The 24,308-nt window shown below is 35.6% G+C and overlaps 1 protein-coding gene across 6 annotated transcripts in view; it reads left to right on the plus strand.

The window, feature by feature from the left end:
- Window positions 1-24,308, plus strand: part of CNTLN (centlein) — a 227,117-nt gene that overhangs the window by 50,478 nt on the left and 152,331 nt on the right. For 4 of the 6 annotated variants that reach the window (XR_006741321.1, XM_036434125.2, XM_036434127.2 and 1 more), the window contains exons 4-6: window positions 5,042-5,176; window positions 5,771-5,950; window positions 13,986-14,119. Coding sequence is in view for 5 of the 6 variants with exons in the window: in XM_036434125.2 (XP_036290018.1) it covers window positions 5,042-5,176; window positions 5,771-5,950; window positions 13,986-14,119 (449 nt within the window). In the remaining variant the exon portion in view is untranslated. The remainder of the gene's footprint in view (window positions 1-5,041; window positions 5,177-5,770; window positions 5,951-13,985; window positions 14,120-24,308) is intronic. The other 2 variants (XM_045580266.1, XM_045580267.1) reach the window with 2 other exon arrangements.

Consider the following 24,308-nt stretch of genomic DNA (forward strand, 5'->3'; position numbering starts at 1 on the left):
AGAAAAGTTAATTGAAAAGTTTCATAAAACTAAATTATAAAATGAACTGTGATTGTATATACCTATGCATTCATAATTTAAAGTAGAGCTTGTTCAGTCATTTGGTAATCCCTCACTAACCCCCCTGCCTGCCTGGTCGCCCCACACAGCCTGCTTTTTCAGTTATTTGGTCGTTCCTCACTAACCCCCTGCTGGCCTGGTCATGGGCAGCAATCTTGTGAGAGTTAATTTGCATATTACCTCTTTGTTATATAGGATAATATCAAATTTATCAAACTACTTACCACAGTGTGACAGTTTTGGTTAACTAATTTCCCACTGTATTATGCTTTTTTATTCAAAAGGTAACATGATTGAATTTATAGGTCAGTTTTAATCTTATTCATAAACATTTAATAATTTGATTTGGGAGACAGTATGAATACATAGAGGAAAAATTAGCAAGACTAGATAATATGTTAAGTGACACATGAATAATGTAAGGCAATACAGAAATTTAGAAATGGCTAACTTTCTGTGATAGTTGGGAAAGACTTATGGAGGAGATGGAAATTAATTTAGATGATGGAGGATAAGTTTTAGATGAGAATAGAAATATGGGTTATGAATTGTGGATAGGCTATATTTATGGATCTCTTTTTATACTGCTTGACTGATGTTAGACTCATTTTGATAAATAAGAAATAGTAATGAAAACCATGTTGAGGTGTCATATCTACTGGATTTATAAAAATTAACAAACTGAGTCAAGTGTTGTTGCAAATGTGGAGCTGTTGAGAACTCTTGAAGTGCATCTAGCTTATGACCTAGCACTTTCACCTCTGAACATATATAATCTAGAGCAGTGTTTCCCAAAGTGTGGTACACGTACCCCCAGGGGTACAGGAAGAGTTTGGTAGAGGTACGGGTTGCACTGGAGTTCGGTGGGGATATGCACTGCACTGTGCTTAGCTGTACCTAATACATCCATTTTTTTTTTTTTGATGAGGGGTACCCTGTGTTACGAAAATTATAGAAGGGGTACACATATGTCAAAAATTTGGGAAACACTGATCTAGAGCAATGCTTTTCAACTTTTTATTAATATGACCCCCACACAGAAAAAAGTATATCTTAATTCATGAGTCAGTATACACACATAAAATAATGTTTTATATAATAATAGTTATCTTTCTATGCCTATTCAAAGTAAAAATATAGCAAAGTTGATATTAAATATTACTCTTATAATATTTTCACAAAATAGAAATTCTAAATTATATACTGAAAAAAATAGATATTTCATTTACTATAGTGTGTCTGCTTCTTTCAACCCTGGCGATCAATGGGGTGACAGATGTCGCAGCCAGATTGCCCTCACATCCTGCTTCTTTCATAAGTATATTTTTATGGGCATAGTTTATTTTTTGGTAAGAATTTGAGCATATCTCTTTTGCATTCTATTGTATTCTATTCCACTTAAAAATGCTGATTATGATGATTAAATTGATTTAATGAACCATTACTAGATAGATTACAATCTGTAATGTAAATTGAGCAAAAATAGCATGCCACAGAATATGTGTGGTATGATTTAATTTATATAAAGTTTTAAAATAAGCTAAACTGTACAATACATTAAATAGGGATACATAAGGTGTCCCTAAGAAATGTACAAACACATATTGACTAATTTATAAAGGCAGTGATTACTAAAATACATTTCATTTTAAAAATTGAGCTATCAGCCGTTAAAGTATGTATACATTTTTGGGGGGATACCGTGTATATGTCTTCAAACTATATGGAAAAGCAAGAGAAGAGTGAGAACCAAAGTTTTAGGACAATGCTTACCCCCGTAAGAGGATCAGGGAACATGAGCCTTCAAATATAATGATAAAGTTGTGTTTTTTAATTGGTTGTTATGGGTACAGGGATGCTCTTTTTATTGTTTCTTAATACCTTACACACTTACCATAGATTATTTCTCTGTGTACAGTTATGGATCACATAATAACCTTTAGGTTAGTGGAGCCCATATACACTGAGTAGCCAGATTATTATGCGTTCAGAGATCATAATAATCTGGCTACTCAGTGTATATACCACAGTGGTTCCATATGATTGTAATGGAGCTAAAAAATTCCTATTGCCTAGAAATTTTATCATAGTCATCATAATGTGGTAGCACAGCGCATTGTGTGTTTCTGGTTATGCTCAGGTTAACAAACCTACTGCACTGAGATTCATATAAGCAAATACAATTACAGTGGTATAGCAAATACAATTACAGTGGTAGGCCATACCAGCTAAGTTTGTGTAAGTGCATTCTATGATATTCATGCAAAAATAAAATCACCTAATGGTGCATTTTTCAGAACATATTTCTATTGTTGTCTATTACTGTATTTAGTATTTAAAATACTTTTAAGTAGAAGTAAAATAAAATCAAGTAACATTATCCTATCTATTAAAGAGAGAATATGCTAATTGACCATCACTCTGTCACAAAGATGGCTGCACCCACAGCTGAGGCCAAATTCCCATAAGGAGCCTTAACAAACAATCAGCAGGGACCTGAGGCTATGCTCTTCCCTCCACTTGACAGGGGACTTCAGGCCGCACCTCCCACCCAGCAGGGCTTGACAAAGGACCTCAGACTGTATGTGTGTGGCTCCCCCTCCCCACAGCATGGCTTGATCAGGGACCTCAGGCCGCACCCCCTACCCCAGTGTCAGGCCATGGGATCTGAGGCCATTCCCCCACCCCCACCCCCACCCCGCCCCGTGGGGCTTGACAGGGGCCTCAAGGTGCGCTTCCTGTCCTGGTGCTTGCCTAGAGGCCCTCAAGCTGCTCCCCTTGCCCCAGTGCCAGGCCAGGGGACCTCAGGCTTTGCCCCTCACCAGGTGGGGCTTGACAGGGGACTTGAGGCCAAGCCCCCCCTCCCCCCCCGCCAGCACCAGGCTGGGGCACCTCAGACCATACCCCCTGCCCAGCAGGGCTTAACAGGAGACCTCAGGCTGCACCTCCTGGTGCTGGGTTGGGGGATCTGAGGCTGTGCCTCTTGCCCTGAGGGGCTTGACAGGGTGGGACTGGCCAGGTCTGAAACTAGCCCAATAGCGGGCAGCCAGGTCTGGATCTTATGTGATTCTGAGGTGCATGTGGGTGGGTGGGAACTTGACTCTGGGTCCTGTGGTATGCCCCAGACTCTGATAGGGGGAAGGTTTTCATATACTTTTTACTAATTTTCTCTCATCTCTGACACTTCTATTATAGAGAAAGGGCAAATAGCAATATTAAATGATTTCCTCTAGTTAATCTCCTTTTAATGCGCACGAATTTCATGCACCGGGTCTCTAGTAGTGTTAAGAAATTAGAATATAGGAGATACCCTCGTTTTATTCCTTAGACTTACCACATTTTTCATCCTACCCCTAAATCATACTTTAAGTTCATTCTTAAGTCCTTTAGAGAGTAAATATGGAAGTACAAGTAAATATGGAAGTACAAAATGAATTGAGAATTAGGGATCATATGACCGTCAGTGATAGATCAGTGATGGAATTAAGGTTAGAGGTTTCTACTGAATATATTAATAATAAGAAAACAATGTGCTGATATCTTGGTTGACAGACAGATGGGGCTTGAAGGAAGGATGGTGTTAAGAGTGACTTGGAGGCTTTAAAAAAATGGGTATAGCCAGTTAATAGGATTTAATAACTATTAATTGAAAAAATGGATAGATTGACAAAAGTTGAAGAAGTTTAAGAAATAGATAGTATCAGAATATGGATTTCAGTTTTATCATATTAGTTTTAGGTGACAGCAGATAATCCAAGTGGAAGTATTATATAGAAGGCCCGCGGGCCAAATCCGTCCCGCCAGGCCTTGCAATGTGGCCCGCACCGCGCTGTCATCACTGCACTCCGCTGCGTTTCCATCACAATGACAGTTTATGACTGTTCAGTAAACCATTTGGCCCGCGATTTAGGCTGGATTTTAGATTTTGGCCCCTTCTCTGATTGAGTTCGACACCCCTAATATAGAAAGTTGAAAATGTGGGTTGGTGATTGGGATAGAGTCAGGGCTGGATTATAAATTATGTAGTCCTTTCAAACATCAATGAGACCATAAACTACAAGGGTGGTTACATTTTCTGAGACAAAAGCTATAAAGAAAAAAGTGAGAAACTAAGAATTGAGTCATGGATACATCCTTTAGTTCACTATCATTTTGATATCTCTGGCAGGTAAGAAGAATATTCAATTAAAATTGTGAATGTTTAAATATTCTGAATATTCTTTCTATGGAGCAGGATATTTTTGGTACCAAATTAAACATGCCATTTTTATTCTTTTAAATTACTTACCATTTCAAAAAAACTGTAATTATTTCATTTAAAAACATTTTCTTTCAAATGATACTCAAAAGTATAATATTTACTTTAGTTAATATGTATTTTCCTTAGTTAGATTGTTTTATGAAATTTTGTTTTTCTCTTCTTACACACTTAAATCCCAAAAGTTTGCTTTCTGATTGTAGCTTAATATTCAGTATCTAGTTTTTATGTGGTCTATGTTTTAAACTAATAAATAGGTACTGTACTTGCACAGTTTACTTGAAAAGCTTTTGGCAGCCCTAACCGGTTTGATTTGGCTCAGTGGATAGAGCGTCGGCCTGCAGACTGAAAGGTCTCAGGTTCGATTGTGGTCAAGGTCATGTACCTTGGTTGGGGGCACATCCCCAATAGGAGGTGTGCAGGAGGCAGCTGATCTATGTTTCTCTCTCATCGATGTTTCCAACTCTCTATTTCTCTCTCTTCCTCTCTGTAAAAAAATCAATAAAATATATTTGAAAAAATAAAATAAAAGCAGCTGAATCTTTCATCAGATAAAATTAAAAAAACAAACACCTGTGGGCATATCACAGAAGGAAATGAGCATTGTTATTATGAAAGCTAGTTAATCCTTACATTTTAATTAAGATCTAAATCATTTTAGATGACAAATTTTTCTTAGAAATAACCAGCTTACTAATAACTGTTTTTTTTTTTTTTTCAAAGAGAGAATCAGGACTAAAACGGGACATAAATGACCTTATAAAGCGGAAGATTGCAGTAGATGAAGAAAATGCTCTCTTAAGGAAAGAATTCGGTGACTTGCAGAAGAAATTTAAAGATAAAAGACAAGAAGTTAAGGTATATTGACTTGTACATAGTTTTATAGTACTATTACTTTAAAGTCCTACTTTAAGCTTTATCAGCTTTTGTGGCACAGAAAGTGACAACCTTGGAAGAAAAATTGCCTGAGGCTCTGATGTACCACAGTTTTCTCACATTCAAAAACTCTAAGAAAGATGCTTTAAAGCTAAGACTCCAAGCTTGATAACTTTCAGATAAATAGTTAATGATGGAACTGGAGCTAAGAAAACAGGAGTGTGAATATGTGGCTTCTTGTAATTAGATTCTGATGGGACTGGCATTATTAATTGATAAAACCCTGGGAGTATATGTCTGCGTGAGTCTCAAAAATAGCTGGGGACAGCATCAAAGGCAGCTTGATCAATTAATGGTCTCTTTGCAAATGTGTACTCATCAAAGCTGTCATCCAGTGAAAAAAATATGATCTATCCACCTGCATGAAAAGAGACCAATAAAAGTATATAGGTGACCTTGGCTATCAAATATTGAAGAAGTTGCTGTGATGGTAAAACTGCACAATTTATATTTGCTGATTAGTGCTCACCATTTTTTTGTTTGTTTGTTTATCGGCCCTGTGGCACTGTTGTGTAGGATAGTAAAGAGTGTATACAGAATAAGGAAGAGCAAAACAGACTGATTATAAAAGACCTGGAAGAGGAAAACCAGAAATTAAGTACCCGCTGTGTTGACCTGCTAAATGACCTGGAGAGACTGAGGAAGCAGGAAGCCCATTGGAAAAAAGAAAAATATAGCATTGATGCAAAAATAAAGGTATGCAGTGAGAATGGAATCCACCCTGTGATTTTGGATCTAACTTCTCACAGGAAGTTTCTTATATGTTATTTTCTTTAAATAACAAGTTATATAGTCAAATCCACCAATGGGACTAGTATTAATTTATATTCCTTCACTTAAGACCCATAGCTTTTTAAAAATTGATGTTGCAAAGCAGGAAACTGACTTCAAATATTTATTTATAATGTAATCACTAAAAAATAAATGATTTTGAAGGAAAACATGTTTTAGAAAAATTAGTATCATGAATTTTTACTTTTATCAGGGCTTAAATTTATAGATAAAGCCTAGAATTCATTGGAATTTAGATTTAAAACTTTTCAAGGTCTTTAAAAAAGGTTTAATAAGCACAAGACAGTTAAAAAAATACTCAGGAGTTTTGAAGATGGTCTTTCTTTGACTGAAGAGTGCCTATTTATAATACAATCTTATTTTATACAATATATAGGTGCAATCAATCTTTATAATATTCTTACACTATTTTGATCAGCATTTTTCAAAATAATATGTTTTTGTGGCTTTCTTGGTCATGGGAATGTTATATTCATTTTTTCCCATCAAATTTTAGGTTTTTCCTTTCTACAGATTTTATTGGAAAGACCAGGAATGTATTTTAGTGCTAGCAGATATGATAGTTTCTTTATGTATACACAGATAAAAATGAATATATAAAAACACACATATATTTATTTTTTTCAGCATTTTCCCCAACTGTCTCATTTCTAAAAATTTGTACATTTTTTGAAATTTTCTAAGTCATATAATTATATACTGCTTCTTTCCACTCTAATGTATTAACTGACATGTAATTTACATATCTTGTATTTAATCCATATACGTGTACAGTTCAGTAGTTTTAGTTTATGCATAGTTGAGCAACTATCGCCACAATTAATTTGAAATTGTTTTCATCATCCCCAAAATAAATCCTGTAACCTTAAGCAATCACTACTCATTTATCCTTAGCTCCACAAAGGATTACTATTGTAGATAACCACTAATCTATTTTCTTTCTCTATAGATTTTTCTATTATAAACATCTAACTGAAATCATAGTATATGATCTTTTGTGACTGACTTCTGCCACTTAGAGTAATGTTTTCAGGATTTATCCATGATGTAGCATATATTAGTGCTTCTTCTTTTTTTACTGTTGATTAGTATTCCATCTTAGAAATATTCTACATTTTTTATCACTAGTATAACTTGTGTTATATACTTCTCTGGACATTTGTATACAATATTTTGTAAATACATACATATATCTTCATTTTTCTTAGGTGCATAACAAGAAATGAGATTACTGAGTCTTAGTGTAATTCTGTCCCTTAATGTAATTCTGTCCCTTAGTGTAATTCTGTTAGAGGAAATGTCAGATTGTTTTCAAAAGCAGCTGCACCAGAACAATGATAACTATTTGTATATTGTTGGTAATTTAAGGGTTCAGGGGAATTTATAAGCTTACTTTTATTTTTTTATTTATTTTTAATTTTATTTTATTTTCATTTTTTTTTATTAAGGTATTATATGTGTACATATCTTACCATTGCCCCCCATCCCATACATGCCTTTCCTCCCCAGAGGTTTTTGTCCTATAAGCTTACTTTTAAAAAGAGGTAGTATATGGACTGTTTCTTGAAATTCTTGGAGTAGAAAGTAAATAGTGGCTTTCTAGTCTCATTACTCAACCTGCATCCACTTGTCATTTATATCTTACACATTGTTGGCATCTGGTATTAATTAAAATGTTTATCAATACATATGTTGAAAAAAAGCAGCTGCACCATTTTACATGCTGAACAGCAGTATATGAAGGTTCTGAATTCTCTGCCCTTCTCAACATTTGTTGACTTGTCTTTTAAAATATTATTTATTTTTTATTATCTTTAATCTTCACCTGAGGATATGCCAATTGATTGTACAGAAAAGGGAAGGGAGGAGAGAGGGAGGGAGAGAGGTGAGAGAGAACATTGATTGTTTGCCTCCCATTTGCAGTCAGATTGAGGATTGAACTCACAACCTAGTTATGTGCTCTGATTGGGAATTGAGCCCACAACCCTTCCGTGTATGGGACAATGCTCCAACCAATTGCGCCTCTTTGGAAAAATATGTGTTCATTTCTTTTGCATATATTCTTTTAGCTATATAATTTAAAACAATTTTTTCCCAATTCTCTTAAGTTTTTTTTTCCTCCTGTAATGCTATTATTTTAAGCACAAAAATTTTAACTTTTGATGATACTGAATTTATCAACATTTTGTTGTCTGTGCTTTTGTGTCATATCAGAGAAACTGTTGACTGAGCCAAGATCATGAAAGTGGACATATATGTTTATCTTCAGTAGCATACACAATTTTTCTCCTATATTGCTCTTTCCCTTTATGTTATTTTTTTTATCATGTTATGCTTTTTAAAATTGTATGCCCTGTAGCAAAGATTTGTAATTTTTATTTGCTTGTCATTTAATCATGTAGGAAATAAAAAGTAGTTACCAAATATACAGTAATACTGGCTTTCATATTTCCCCACACATTTTCCTTTATTGGAATCTCTGTTTCTTCATATGGCTTTCAGTTACTATCTTGAATTCTTTTATTTTAATCTAAATTATTAGCATCTTTCCTAAGACAGATCCTGCTATATCAGCTTTTGCTTATCTACAAATATCTTAATTACTCTCTAAAATTTGAAAACACTTTTGTTGGGTATAAAATTCAATGTCAACAGTTCTTTTCTTTTATATCCTTAAATATGCCATTCCACTGCCTTCCTGCTTCTATGGATTTATATAATAAATCAGCTATTAATCTCATTAATACCCTTTGTATATAATAAGTCACTTTATGTTATTGCTTTCAAGATTCTCTCTTTGATTTTAGTTGAATTTAAAAGTTTTGTTACAGTGTATAACAATATGGGTCTCTTTCTATTGGTCATACTTGGAGTTCATTGAGGGCTTTAGGTTTTTAGGTGCATATCTCTTTTCAAAGTTGGGAAGTGTTTGGTCATTATTTTTTCAAATCTTATTTTTTGCTGTATTCTGTATCATCTTTTGGGACTCATATAATGTGTATGTTGATTTGACCCCATAGAATGTATTCATTTTTTATTATTTGTTCTTTCTTCTGCTCAGAATCAATAATTTCAGATGTTATATCTCTACTTTACTGATTCTTTCTTCTGTCTACTTATATTTGTTGTTGAACCCTCTGGTGTATTGTTCACATTTTCTTATTTTATATTTTAACAACAACAATTTGATTCAATTTTTAAAATGATTTATTGTTTAAAGTATTACATAAGTCTTCTTTCCCCCCCATTGACCTCTCCCAAGTAGCATAGTATTCTATTATGTAGATTTGCCACAGTTTTCTAATACACTCATCTGCTGATGGGCATTTAGGCTGTTTCCAAATCTTAGCTATGGTAAATTGTGCTGCTATGAACATAGGGAGCATATATCCTTTCTGATTGTTGTTTCTAGTTTCTTGGGATATATTTCTAGAAGTGGGATTACTAGGTCAAATGGGAATTCCATTTTTAATTTTTTGAGGAAACTCCATACTGTTTTCCACAAAGACTGCACCAGTCTGCATTCCCACTAACAGTGCATGAGGGTTCCTTTTCTCCGCATCATCACTAGCACTTGTCATTTGTTGACTTGTTGATGATAGCCATTCTGACAGGTGTGACATGGTACCTCAATGTCATTTTGATTTTTATCTCTCAGATGATTAATGACTTTACCCATATTTTCTTATGTCTCTTGGCATTCTGTATGTCCTCTTTTGAAAAGGGTCTATTGAGGTCCTATGCTCATTTTTTGATTGGATTATTTATCTTCCTTTTGTTAAGTTGTATGAGTTCTCTATAAATTTTGTTGAGTTGAAACCTTTATCTGAAATAGCATTGGCAAATATGTTCTCCCATGCAGTGGGCTTTCTTTTTGTTTTATTAATGGTTTCCTTTGCTGTGCAGAAGCTTTTTATTTTGACGTAGCCCCATTTGTTTATTTTCTCCTTAATTTCCAAGGTTCTATAGTTGTGTTGGTAAATATATTGTTATGGCATATGTCTGCTATTTTGCTGCCTATGGATTCTTCTAAAATTTTTATGGTTTCCCATCTTATATTCAAATCCTTTATCCATTTTGAATTTATTTTTGTGTATGGTGTAATTTGGTGATCTAGTTTCATTTTTTTTTTTTTTGTGCATGTATTTGTCCAATTTTCCCAACACCATTTATTGAATAGACTGTCTTGACTCCATTGTATGCTCCTGTCTCCTTTGTCAAATATTAATTGAGCATAATGGCTTGGGTATATTTCTGGGTTCTCTGTTCTGTCGCATTGTTATATATGTATGTTCTTGTGCTAGTACCATGCAGTTTTGAGAACCATGGCTTTGTATTATAGCTTGATATCTGGTATTGTGATCCCTCCAACTTTGTTTTCTTTCTCATGATTGCTGTGGCTATTCAGGGTCTTTTTATATTCCGGCTAAATTTTTGGAGAGTTTATTCTAGGTCTGTGAAATATGCCATTGGTATTTTAATGGGGATTGCATTGAATTCATAGATTGCTTTGGGGTATGGACATTTTAATGATGTTGATTCTTCCAATCCATGAACACAGTATGTTCTTCCATTTCTTTATGTTTTCCTTTATCTCTTTTTTCATATTCCTATAGTTTTTGAATACAGATTCTTTACCTCCTTGGTTAAAATTATTCTTATGTATCTTAATTTTTTTTTGTTGCAATTATAAATGGGAATTTCTTTTTACTTACACTTTCTGTGAGTTTATTATTGTTGTATAAAAGAGCCGTCGATTTCTGGGTGTTAATTTTCTATCCTGCTACATTGCCAAATTCATTTATTAAGTCTAGTAGGTTTTTTTTATTGAGTTTTTAGAATTTTCTATGTACAATATCATATGGGTGAATAATGATAATTTTACTTATTATTTTCCAATTTTAATGCCTTGTATTTATTCTTCTTGTCTGATAGCTATGGCTAGCACTTTCAGTATTGTGTCTAACAGGAGGGGAACGAGTGGGCATCCTTGTCTTTTTCTTGTTCGTAGGGGGAATTGTTTTAGTTTTAGCCATTGAGTATGATGTTGGCTGTAGATTTGTCATATAAGGCTTTTATTATGTTGAGGTATGATCATTCTATTCCCTCTTTGCTGAGAGTTTTTATCAGAAAAGTTGAATTTTGTCAAATGCTTTTTGTGCATCAATTGATAAGATTATGTTATTTTTGTCTCTCAATTTGTTTATGTGATGTATGATGTTTATTGATTTGGGGATATAGCACTATCTTTATATCCCAGAAAAAATCTTGCTTGGTCATGGTGTATGATCTTTCTAATGTAATGCTGGACCTGATTTGCTAGAATTTTATTGAGGATTTTAGGATCTATGTTCATCAAGGATATTGGCCTGTAGTTGTATTTCTTTGTGTTGTCTTTATCTGGTTTTGTAATTAGGATAATGCTGTTCTCATAGAAAGAGCTTATTTTTGTGTTGTCTTTATCTGGTTTTGTAATTAGGATAATGCTGTTTTCATAGAAAGAGCTTGAAAGTGTGCCTTTCTCTTGAATTTTTTGGAGTAGTCTGAGGAAGATAGGTAGCATTCTCTTGTAAAGCCATCTGGACCAGGCTTTTGTTTGCTCAAAAATTTTTTTTGATAGTTTCATCAGTGGTTATCAGCTTATTCAGGTTTTTTTATTCTTCTTGATTGAGTTTTGGAAGCTTGTATTTTTTAAGAATATGTCTATTTCATCTAGGTTGTCTATTTTATTGGAGCAGAATTGTTTGTAGTATTTTTAAAATAATCCTTTGTATTTCTGTGGGATCAGTTGTTATTTCACCTCTTTGATTTCTGATTTTGTTTACCTGGGTCCTCTCTCTTTGTTTCTTGGTGAGCCTGGCTAGAGGTTCATCAATCTTGTTTATCCTTTCAGAGAACCAGCTCTTGGTTTTGTTGACCTTTTGTATTGTTTTTTTGTTTGTTTTGGTCTCCATGTTGTTTATTTCCTTTCTGGTTTTTATTATTTCTATCTTTCTACTTTCTCTGAGCTTTTCTTATTGTTCTCTTTCTAATTCTTTTAAGTTGCAAGGATAAATAATTTATTACTATTTTTCTTGTTTTTTGAGGTAGGCCTGTAGAGCTATTAATGTGAACTTCCTTCTCAGGACTGCTTTCACTGTGTCCCATAGATTTTGGATTGTTGCATTTTAATTGTCATTTTTTTTTCCATGATGCTTTTAATTTCTTCTTTGACTTTCTTGGTAAGCCAATCATTGTTTAATAGCTTGCTATTTAGCTTCAAAAGTGTTTCAATTTTTTAAATTGTTTTTATTGTAGTTGATTTCTAATATTATGCCTATGTGAACTGAGAAGATGCTTGATATGATGTCAATCTTCTTGAATTTGAAGAGATTTTGCCTGTGTCCTAATATGTGGTGTGTCTTTGAAAATATTCCTTGTGAACTTGAGAAAAACGTATATTCTATAGCTTTGGGGTAGATTATTTTTTAAAAATATCTTTATTGTTGAAAGTATTACATATGTCTTTCTTTTCTCCCATTGACCTCTGCCAATATATATATTTTTAAAGATTACTATAGCTCTGGTTGCATTACTCAGTTGGCTGAAGCATTGTTCAGTAAACTAAAAAGAATGTGGGTTTAATATCATTCAGGGCACATACCAAGGTTGTGGGTTCCATCCTGGTTGGGGTGTGTACAGCAGGTCGATCTCTCTCTCTTTCTGTTTCTCTCTCTCTCTTTCTCCCTCCCTCCCTCCATCCCTCCCTCCCTCCCTCTCTTTCTTTTTCCCTCTCTGCCCCTCCCTTCCTTCCCCTCTCTCTAAAAAAAATAAATAAATAAATAAATAAATAAATAAATAAATAAATTAAAAAATGTGTTCTTAGGTGAGGATTAAAAAAAAATTTATTCTAGCTACTCTAGGGTGAATCTTTGAGATTAGGGAGTTTGGCTAGGGTAGATTTCTAAAGCCTGTTGTTCACTTTAGAAATAATGATAGTATATTGTTTATATGGGCATACTGTATTATTAGATATAAAATTCATTTAATACTTTGTGAAAATAATTAAAATTTCATAATATATTTTTGATAAAATTATTTTTGAAAAGATAACATTAGGTTTTAAATTGTTTCAAAATGGGAGACAATTTAGAGCACTATCAGCATGAAAAGGCCAACTTTAAAGAACTATAGGTGAAATTTCACTGCAGTCAAGAGAACTTAAAATGATCTCAATTTCAAACATTATAGAATTATTTTGATATCCTTGTTTGCAGTACTGTCTTTTCTTCTCTGAGTAAAGTTATGTGTGTGTAGTGAACATAGAGTAAATAATGAAATATCTGTCATTTTTTTCTACTTAATATTTAAATAAATTAGTTTATTTTTTGTTCATATAATTAAAATTTTTATTGCATGATAATTTATTTTAATTTTAATAAATAAATTCCTACATAGAATTTCAAGTTTATTTGTTTCAAATCATTAACTTTTAAAAAATATATATATTTTATTGATTTTTTACAGAGGAGGAGAGAGGGATAGAGAGCTAGAAATGTCGATGAGAGAGAAACATCGACCAACAGCCTCTTGCACATCCCCTACAAGGGATGTGCCCGCAACCAATGTACATGCCCTTGACCAGAATCGAACCTGGGACCTTTCAGTCTGCAGACCAACGCTCTACCATTGAGCCAAACCGGTTTCAGCTCAAATCATTAACCTTTATTCAAGAAAGCCAGGATACTTTTTCAGTTTCTGAAAAAAGTGTCTGTGACTACTATAAAAGGGAATGCTTCTACTAAGTGTTTTAAAGTGAAAACAAACAAACAAACAAAATCTAAGACACTAGTTATTTTCACTGTAATTTTGTAAACTAATTAGTCAAGTGTACCAGACATTTTATTTTTTCTTATTTAACATTTATTATATTAGACTTTTATATGTGTTCTAATTTCAGACCTTTGAAAACAATTTAATGGAAGCAAGGAAAGAAATAGAAGTTTCACAGAGTAAATACAATGCTCTCTCATTACAGTTGACTAATAAACAGACTGAACTTATCCAGAAGGATATGGATATTACCCTGGTTAGGCAAGTACATTCAGTTTTTAATTTAACATTATATTATGTCATTAGTTATTCAGAATGGTGGCATTTCTGCTTATTTTTAATACCACAAAATTACAAAAATATGTCTTTTTTGGGTACATATGTTTGTGCATTGAAGCTGTCTGAAATTATATACACCAAACTGAGAATAGTTGTTTGGAGAGAATGAGTGGTTTCATAGGATTGGCAAAAGCATGCTCCAAGAGTAGCCTTGTTTAAGTTTTTAAATAAAGAAAATACATTCATTTATCTTCTTTAAAAGTTCCTAGCCATCCTATCTAATAAAAGAGTAATATGCAAATTGACCATCACTTCAAGACATAAGATGGCTGCCTCCATGTGATCAAAGATGCTGCCCCTATGTGGACACAAGATGGCCAATAGGGGAGGACAGTTGTGGGAAGTTAGGAGTGACCAGGCCAGCAGAGGCGGGCAGTTGGGGGGACCAGGGCTACAGGGGAGGGCAGTTTGGGGGACTAGGCCTGCAGGGAGGGCAGTTGAGGGGGGGACCCAGGCCACAGGGGAAGGCAGTTGGTGGAGACCAGGTTTGCAGAGGAGGGCAGGTGGGGGAGACCAGACGAGCAGAATAGGGCAGTTGGGGGAGGGGGGAGGAAACAGGCCTGCAGGGAAGAGCAGTTGTGGGGGGCAGGCCTGCAGGACAGGGCAGTTGGGGTGGACCAGGCATGCAGGGAAGGGTAGTTGGGGTAGGAGGCTAGGCCTGCAGGGGAGGGCAGTTAGGGTGACCAGGCCAACAGGAAAGGGTGGTTAAGGGTAACCGGGCCAGCAGGGGAGAGCAGGTGGGGGTGACCAGGCCTGCAGGGGAGGATGGGGCAACCAGACTGGTAGGGGAGGGCAGTTAGGGGCAATCGGGCAGGCAGGGGAACTGTTAGCCAATGATCAGGCTGGCATGGGAGTGGTTAGGGGGTGATTAGGCTTGAAGGCAGAGGCGGTTAGGGGCAATCAGGCAGAGGCAAGTGAGTGGTTGGGAGCTAGCAGTCCTGGATTGTGAGAGGGATGTCCAACAGGTAGTTGGACATCCCTCAAGGAGTCCCAGATTGGAGAGGATGAAGTCTGAGTTGAGGGACCTCTCCCCCTCCCCCCTGCCCCCGTGCACTAATTTCATGCGCCGGGCCTCTAGTATATAATACAATAATTATTGTTGTAATGAAAGATGATTAACCCATTTTTTAAATTATATTCTAAATAGTTTTAGTTTGTGAAATATTATGTATCAAAATAGTTAATTTTATAATACTAACTATAAAGTAGTATTACCTGAAAAACTTGTTTTTAAGCATTTTGAAAGATTTTAAACTACCTATTAATTTAATTCATAATTAGTTTTATCAAAAAATAGTGTTAGCGTAAAGTATAAACTTATATATACACATATATCCATATGTCATGTATTTGTACATTTTTACTTAATTACAATAAAATCATACAAAGCTTATAATTTCTCTGGTGCTACCACTATATATAGTATGTATATAATACACTTATTATATACATATATAATTATAATTAATATATATAATCATATGTAATTACTATACAAACATATTATATATCTCTATATAAAAGACTAATCTAAAAGTGTTACCCCTGGGGGTTCAACCAGGAGACGAGGAGTTCTATAACTTGCTATGATGTGCCCTGACCAACAGGGGGAGGTGTAGAAATAAGGAAGGCCCTCGCCAGCAGCCAGAAGGCTCCAATTGGCCCTGATTGCTGGCAAGACCTAGGGACTCTACCCATGCATGAATTTCATGCACTGGACTTCTTGTTTATATATAATTAGAATATTGCAAGATTTATAAACATGAGGGCAGGATTTTTTCTTGGGTAATAGTTAATGTATATACATCAATCTGTTATACAAGGAAAAATACATTTTGTCACATTTTTAATCTTCATAGGAAAAGTATAGACTTTATAGATGATACTTTGGTTTACTTATTTACTCATGGTGTAATTATTTTTTAAGTCATAGAAAATTAAAAATAAATGGTAGAAACATTGTTTAATAAGTGTGTTTAGCACACTTGGTAGATACAAGTTAGTGTATAAAATTCAGTTGTACTCTTCTTGCTACCAAAAATGTTAGGAATTGGATTTTAAAATAATGTAATTTACAATATGACTAAAATTATGAAAAATGTAATGAAAAATGTATATTACCTTTATACAGAGAACTATTAAACATTGAAAGAAATAAAATGTCTAATATGTGCAAGCATTGTACAAAGTTCATGGTTTGGAAGACTCAATATGTTAAAGATATCAATTCTCTTTAAATATCAAGATTCACATTATCAACAACAGGAAATCATTACTATCTGTAGACCAGAAGGGGCAAGGAGACAAGCTTGTTATCAAGTCTCTCTGAGAAGCCCAGCTCTTGGACAGAGATTGACCAATAGGAGAATCTTTAGCAGTGGTTCTCAACCTTTCTAATGCCACAACCCTTTAATACAGTTCCTCATGTTGTGGTTACCCCCAACCATAAAATTATTTTCATTGCTATTTCATAACTGTAATTATGCTACTGTTAATGAATTGTAATGTAAATATATGTGTTTTCCGATGGTCTTAGGTGACCCTGCTAGCGGTTCTCAACCTATCACAACTTATTATTTAGTGTATAAAGTTTGGAGTAAACTTGCTTATTTTTTGTTCTTATTTCATCGCAGCATCAAATTTACAAATAAACCTAAGGAAAATTGACATCTTTATGTCAGTCTTCATGTCTTATAGTATGATATGCCATTCCATTTGTTTCAGTACCTTGGTATCCTTACAAAATGTTTTATGTTGTTTATAATATGGATTTTGACATTTCATGTTAAAATTTATTCCTAGCAATTTTATGTTTTTTGTTACTATTTTAAATGGAGTCTTTCTTTCCCATATAATTCCCAACTGATTTTCCTTTTACTTATTGTTTTTGCTGTACATGTTTTGATGTGCTATGAATTGGAGGGTAAAGTATTCAGTTTTCTTGTTTTGTTTTTACTTACTGTAAATTGTACTTTTTAATTATTTTCTGTGTAAATTTTTGCCTTGAGTTTTAATTCCTCTGAAATCAATATTTCCTTATTTCTCTCCTCCCATCCTTTCTTTCCCCTCCCTCCCTTCTTTCCTTCCTTCATTTCTACTTTTATTTTTTTCTTTGTTAATCCTTACCCAAGGTTATTTTTTTCATTGACTTTTACAGAGAGTAGAAGGGAGGGAGGGAGAGACATTGATGTGAGAGGGACATGAACTGGGGATCGAACCTGCAACCCAGGTACATGCACTTGACTAGGAATCAAACCCAAGACCCTTCTGTGCCCCAGCTAAGAACACCAGCCAGGGCACTATTCTTTATTTTTGTTTGCATTTATATGATAACAAATAATTATTTTAGTATAATGATATATGTGAATTATAAAAAATTACTGCAGTACAGAAAAGTACAAAAAAGATAGAGGGAAAAATTACACTAGAGAAATAATAGCCATTAAAATTTTGTGAGAATCTCTATAGATTCTTCTTAATCCGTATTTATAGATTGAAGATTATGTAGACAGAAGTATACTTTCTCCGACATTGACTTAGCCATGAGACTTATTTTGGCCTGTGGAATGAAAGTGAAAGTGACATATACCACATCCAGGTAAATGACTAAGACTCATTGCTTTGATTTGCCTTTGCTTTTCACTCCTTGTCATTAGAGTGGCTTATTCCTAATATAATTTGTTGCTCCAATTTGAGTCTTAGAATAGAGAAAAGCCACATGTAATGTGAGCAAACAGTAAGGCTTTGTTTTTGTCACCATGAAGATTTTTTAAGCTGGGGAATAACCTAGAGAAACTGTCTGGAACTCTCTGTCAGTCTTTGTTATCAAACTTGATCTCTAAAGGGATGCCTTAAATAGCATTACTGTAAGCAGATCATTGATTTCTCTTTCACAATATAATACTTGTTAACAGAACTTAAAATTCTTCTTGAGATGGGCAGAAGCATTGTTCATTCTCAGCATCCTCTCAGCTCAACCCACACATTCTCAAGTTTGAACCTACCAATTAACTTTATTTTCCATAGCATTAATTTTCCTTATAAGTGCCTTTGTTATGAATTTTAATGCTATTATGGCATCTTACTTTTTAACAATTCTTCATGTTATCCTTTTTATTTTATCCATTCAACAACTGTTTTATCCAATATATTCCAGAAAACAGAGCCTGAGTGAAGGATTACACACTGATTACTTACTTGGGAGATTCAATTCCAAGGCAAAGTGAGTGAGGGAAGAAGAATCAGAGGCCAGGAAGCATAAAAAATAATTCAAGGAAATGCGTTATTGTGCTGGTACTGCTTCATGATGAGCCATGAAGAACAGCATGTGCACTAAATTAGCCAACCAGGTTGTTTTTGGAATTGCTGAAGAGAAATCATGCCCTATAGCAATCCCTCAGATAAAAAAAAAAGAAAAAAATATCTGTGTTTGTCTTCCATTGGTCTAAGTGTATTGCTTATATGGCTGTGTTTTAGCATTTTATCATAATCTGGAAGTGATATGAATGTGCTAGACTGGTTGATTTGGAGTAATGGAGCCACATGACAATATGGATTTCATAGGCTGAAGTGGTAGTTAATAAGCTGAGGTAGAGCCAAGGACTGAATCTAGGAGGCAGTTGAGGCTGATTCTGAAAAGTTACATAAGATGTGCCTAAATTCAACAACAAATATTTAGTAAGATAATGGAATTGTTCTAGGTGCTCTGTTTATAGCAGTGAATAAAAATGTCCCTGCCTTCACAGAGATTTTATTAAGATAATTTTCACATCTTGGTTTTCTATTAATAATTCAGAGAGCTGTGATTTTTTTTTGTTCATACTTTTTCTAGACCTTTTCTCTAATTTCTTCAGTAACTCCTACTCAGAGGTATTTATTTCTATTGATTATGCACAGTAAATTTTTTACTTTAATTCTAACTACTTCCCCTTTTTAATAAGCTTTACTTGTTTTCAAATGAGGAAAAATCTAGACAAATGTACTATTTTCCAGTGGTCCAGATGTGTGAATTTTGTAAGTTTTGTTTGTTAATTATTTTTATACTAATCATGTTCTGATTTTTTTGTGTTTTTTTTTTTTTCAACATTCCATCCCATTCCATCTACTTTTCAGAGATTGGTGTGGGGAGACATAGAGAAATACACATACCTATATACACTGAATGGCCAGATTATTATGCTCTCTGAACACATAATAATCTGGCCACTCAGTGTATTTGTATCTCAAATGGGTACCAAAAGTATTCTAGACTTTTGCTGGAGATCAACCACCTATTTGCCTTGAGCTTTCTATCAGCCAGTGCAAAGGGGAAAATGGATCAGGTGCAGGATTTATAGTATCTTTGATATCAAATAAATGAGGTACACAAGAGAAGCACACTGAATGGCCAAATTATTATGCGTTCAGAGTTCATAATAATCTGGCCACCCAGTGTAGTGTAAAATTATGCTTCCATTGCACTTAGATTATGCCCAGAAGATAGCATGAGATGAGAATGGAGAATATACTATTTCCTTAGTTAACTTTTAATGTCCGAGCACTTACATTATACATTATTTTGATATTATTGTGTTTCTTCTGATTAAAGATACATATATTTTGTTCCACATGACCCTTAAATACAAGCTAACTACTGATTTTGGCCTTATCTATAAGAAATAGCAAATGTTGGTGAAATTCTCATTCATTTCCTTATAATTCTCATTTAGTTAAGTGTATCTGTCATCTAGATGTTTGAGCATTCTTATCTCCTACTCTGAATTCCTTCTCTGACAAAAATTATTCGCCTCCATTTCATTTAGTTCCTTTTCTGGCTACTCCTCCTTTTCTTTTTTTTGGAGGTTATTTCTTTGTATACCCATTTTTGCTCCTTCATTTTATTTGTTTTTATGCTTCTGCGCGAGCATGTGCGCGCGCGTGTGCGCGCGCACGCGCGTGCACACACACACACACACACACACACACACACACACACCAAAATAAAATACACCATCAACAAAACAACAAAGAAGCCCACTGCATGGGAGAACATATTTGCCAGTGATCCATCTGATAAGGGATTAACTTCCATAATTTACAGGGAACTCATACAACTTAACAAAAGGAAGACAAACAACCCAATTAAAAAATGGGCAAAGAACCTAAATAGACATTTCTCCAAAATGGACATACAAAAGGCCAAGAGACATATGAAAATCTTCTTAAAGTCACTACTCATCTGAGAGATGCAAATCAAAAATGACAATGAGATACCTCCTTACACCTGTTAGAATGGCTGTCATCAACAAAGGACAAATGTTGGTGAAAATGTGGAGAAAAGGGAAGCCTCATACACTGCTGTTGGGAATGCAGACTGACTCAGCCTTTGAGGAAAACAGTATGGAGTTCCCTCAAAAAATTAAAAATGGAACTCTTATTTGACCCAGTCATTCACTTCTAGAATATATTCCAAGAATTCAGAAGCATCCATCAGAAAGAATATATGCACCCCTATGTTCAGAGAAGCACAATTTACAATAGTTAAGATTTGGAAACAGCCTAAGAGCCCGTCAGCAGATGAATGGATTAAAAACTGTGGTATATCTATGCCATGGAACATTATGCCACTGTAAAAAAGAAAGAACTCTTACCATTTGCAACAGCATGAATCGAACTAGAGTGCATAATGCTAAGCGAAATAAGCCATTCAGAGAAAAATAAATATCACTTGATTTCACTCATACGTGGAATTTAATGAACAACATAAACTAATGAACAAAAATAGGCCCAGAGACACGGAGACATCTATTAGACTGTCAAACCTCAGAGGAATGTAGGGAAGGGTAGGGCGGGGGAGAGATTAACCAATGAACTAAAATGTGCATGTACATAACCCATGGACACATCTGATAGGATGATGAGGGCTTGTGGAGGAGGGAGATTAGAGAGGACAATGGGTGGGGGGAAGTGACATATATAATACTTTCAAAGATAAAGATTTTTATTTTATTTTAAATCTTTATTATTCAGATTAATACAGATGCTCCTCTTCTCCCCACCCCCCTTCGTAGCACTCCTCCACCTGATTCCCACCTCACTCCAGGCTTTCCCCGCACTCCAATGACCTCGTCCATAGGTGTAAGCTCTATGTCCAATCTCTTCCTGCACCCCTCACAACCTCTTCCCCCCGAGAATTGTCAGTCTGCTTTCATTCCATGTTCCTGATTCTGTTACATTCACCAGTTTGTTCTGTTCATCAGGTTTTTATTCATTTGATTTTTAGATTCACTTGTTGATTCATTTGTTGTCATTTTGTTCATAATTTTTTTAATCTTTACCTTTTTCTTCTTTCTCTTCTTAGAGAGTACCCCATATAATAAAAGGCTGATATGCAAATTGCCCCTCAACAGGGAGTTTGATCAAGAGTTTGACCAGGGGACAGGGCCATCTGGCCAACTGTCTGTGGTCCCTCCCTCTGGCTGGCCCCACCCCCGATTGGCCCCTCCACCCTGATCATGGACGGAGCTGGCCAGCCAACTGCCCATGGTCCCTCCTCCTGGCAGCCCTGCCCAATTGTCCCCAATTTGGGTGGGCTGTCTGGACCCCACCCGTGCACGAATTTGTGCATTGGGCCTCTAGTTTCATTTAATACTGGTATGATGGTGATGAACTCCTTTAGATTTTTCTTGTCTGGGAAGCTCTTTATCTGACCTTCAATTCTAAATTAAAGCTTTTCTGGTTAGAGTAATCTTGATTGTAGGTTCTTGCTATTCATCACTTTGTATATTTCTTGTCACTCCCTTCTGGCCTTCATAGTTTCTGTTGAGAAATAAGCTTATAGTCGTTTGGGTAGGTAACTAACTGTTTTTCTCTTGCTGCTTTTAAGATTCTATCTTTGTCTTTTGCCCTTGGCATTTTATTTTTTATTTTATTTTACTTTTTTTTAATTATTATTATTTTTTAAAATATATTTTATTGATTTTTTTTACAGAGAGGAAGGGAGAGAGATAGAGAGCTAGAAATGTCGATGAGAGAGAAACATCGACCAGCTGCCTTTTGCACACCCCCTACCGGGGATGTGCCCGCAACCAACGTACATGCCCATGCCCGGAATCGAACCTAGGACCTTTCAGTCCGCAGACCGATGCTCTACCACTGAGCCAAATCGGCTTCGCACCCTTGGCATTTTAATTGTGATGTATCTTGGTGTGGTTCTCTTTGCATTTCTCTTGTTTGGGGTTCTCTGCACTTCCTGGACTTGTAAGTCTTATTCCTTTCACTAGGAAGGGGAAGTTTTCTGTCATTATTTCTTCAAATAGGTTTTCAATATCTTGTTCACACTCTTCTGGCACCCCCATAATTTGGATGTTGGTACGATTAAAGTTGTCCCAGAGGTTCCTTACACTATCTTCATATTTCTAGATTCTTTTTGCTTTTTGCTTTTCCAATTGGATTTTTTTCTTCTCCATATTTTAAATCCTTGACTTGATACTTGGGATCCTCTAGTCTGCTGTAGAATCTCTGGTTATTATTCTTTATTTCAATAAGTGTATGCTTAATTTTTTATTGGTCCCTCCAATCCTTGAGGTCTCACTAAATTTCTTAGAGGTTTTTAGAAGATTCTTGAGTAACCTTATAACCGTGGTTTTGAACTCTATCCAGTATTTTGCTTTTCTCCATTTCTTTCCTTTGTGACTTGTTTCTTTGTCTCTATGTTTTGGATGCTTTCCTGTGTTTGTTTCTATGTACTGGATAACTTCTAAGTCTCCTTGAGTTGATAGGATAGCCTTGAGTGGTAGGTGTCCTATAGGGCCCAGTGGCTCAGCCTCCCCAGTCACCTGAGGTGGACACTCTTGGTGTACCTTTTTATGGGCTGTGTGCACAGTCTTGATGTAGTTAACCCTTGATTGCTGTTGATATCATTTGGAGGAATGACCTCCAGGCTAATTGGTTGTGTTGATCAGCTGTATCTACACTGGAAGATCTGTTGAGCAGGAAACACCCTTATGGGGCAGAAATTGCTTCATTGGGGCTTTGGTGCTCACTGAATCTGCCCCTTGGATGTGTCTCTTGTGGATATGAAGGGTTCTAATCCAGTATGATCTCACGCTGACCACTGGGTACACTGGCTCTTGAATCTCCAAGGAGGTGCAAGGTCAGCCACTGTCTGGGGCTACAGAGACATCTGCAGATTCCTCCTCTTTGTATGAGGTTTAGAAGTGCACAGAAGAGGCCCAGCTGTGAAGGAAAGCCGGATGCTGCTGCCAGGTTTTGGACCTTCTTTTGGGAGCTCTGGGGCGCTCTGTCCCAGCTGCAGTTTGACACGTTTTAGGGGAGAAAGGACAGGCCACTCATATGCAAAAGCCAATGCGCACAACTTGGGTGGGGTTGTAAATTGGGTGGGTTGGGGTCTCTGAAAATTGCCAGGACAGAGCAAACAGCAATGGCTGCCAGTGAGCCCTGCACTGGAGAGGTTTCTGGATTTCCGAGTCCCATGCCTCTGTGAAGGAACAATGATCACTGTGAGCACACTGAGAAAAAGCCGCCCTCACATTCCTGTCCCAATGCTAGACAGTCCAGTTTCTCCCCATATGTGCCTGGGTCCCCCAGAGTCTTGCCCAGAACTGGAGTTCTGAGCAAGTGGGAGCTTGTATCTCCCTCCCTATTGAAACAGCAGCACATCCAGGTGCCAGCACTTTCTGCTCCTCTGCACCTCTTACCAGTCTCAGTGCACAGTGCACTTTCTTCACCTCTCTAGTTGTGGAACTTCCGCTCAGCCAGCTTTCCCATGGTTCTGGGTGGTAAGTTGTTTTGCCTTTTAGTTGTAATTTTGGTGTGGTTGTGAGAGGTAGCAAATATAGGTGTTTACCTATGCCATCATCTTGGTTCCAATAAAGATTTATTTTAAAAAATAAGATTGAAAGTTGAGTCTTTGGCAATGTAAAAATCCATTAATAAAACATACATACATATGTATGTATTATATTTTTTAATATATATACATATACATATACATATACATATACATATACATATACATATATTAAAAGAAATAACAAATGTCTCCTAGCATTGGAGGAGAGATAAATTTGCTGTGTTTTGCACTGTATTAAAAGATATGTGCGGTTTTTTT

Source organism: Pipistrellus kuhlii, unplaced genomic scaffold, assembly GCF_014108245.1.
Source record: "Pipistrellus kuhlii isolate mPipKuh1 unplaced genomic scaffold, mPipKuh1.p scaffold_m20_p_12, whole genome shotgun sequence".
NCBI classification, from domain to species: domain Eukaryota; kingdom Metazoa; phylum Chordata; class Mammalia; order Chiroptera; family Vespertilionidae; genus Pipistrellus; species Pipistrellus kuhlii.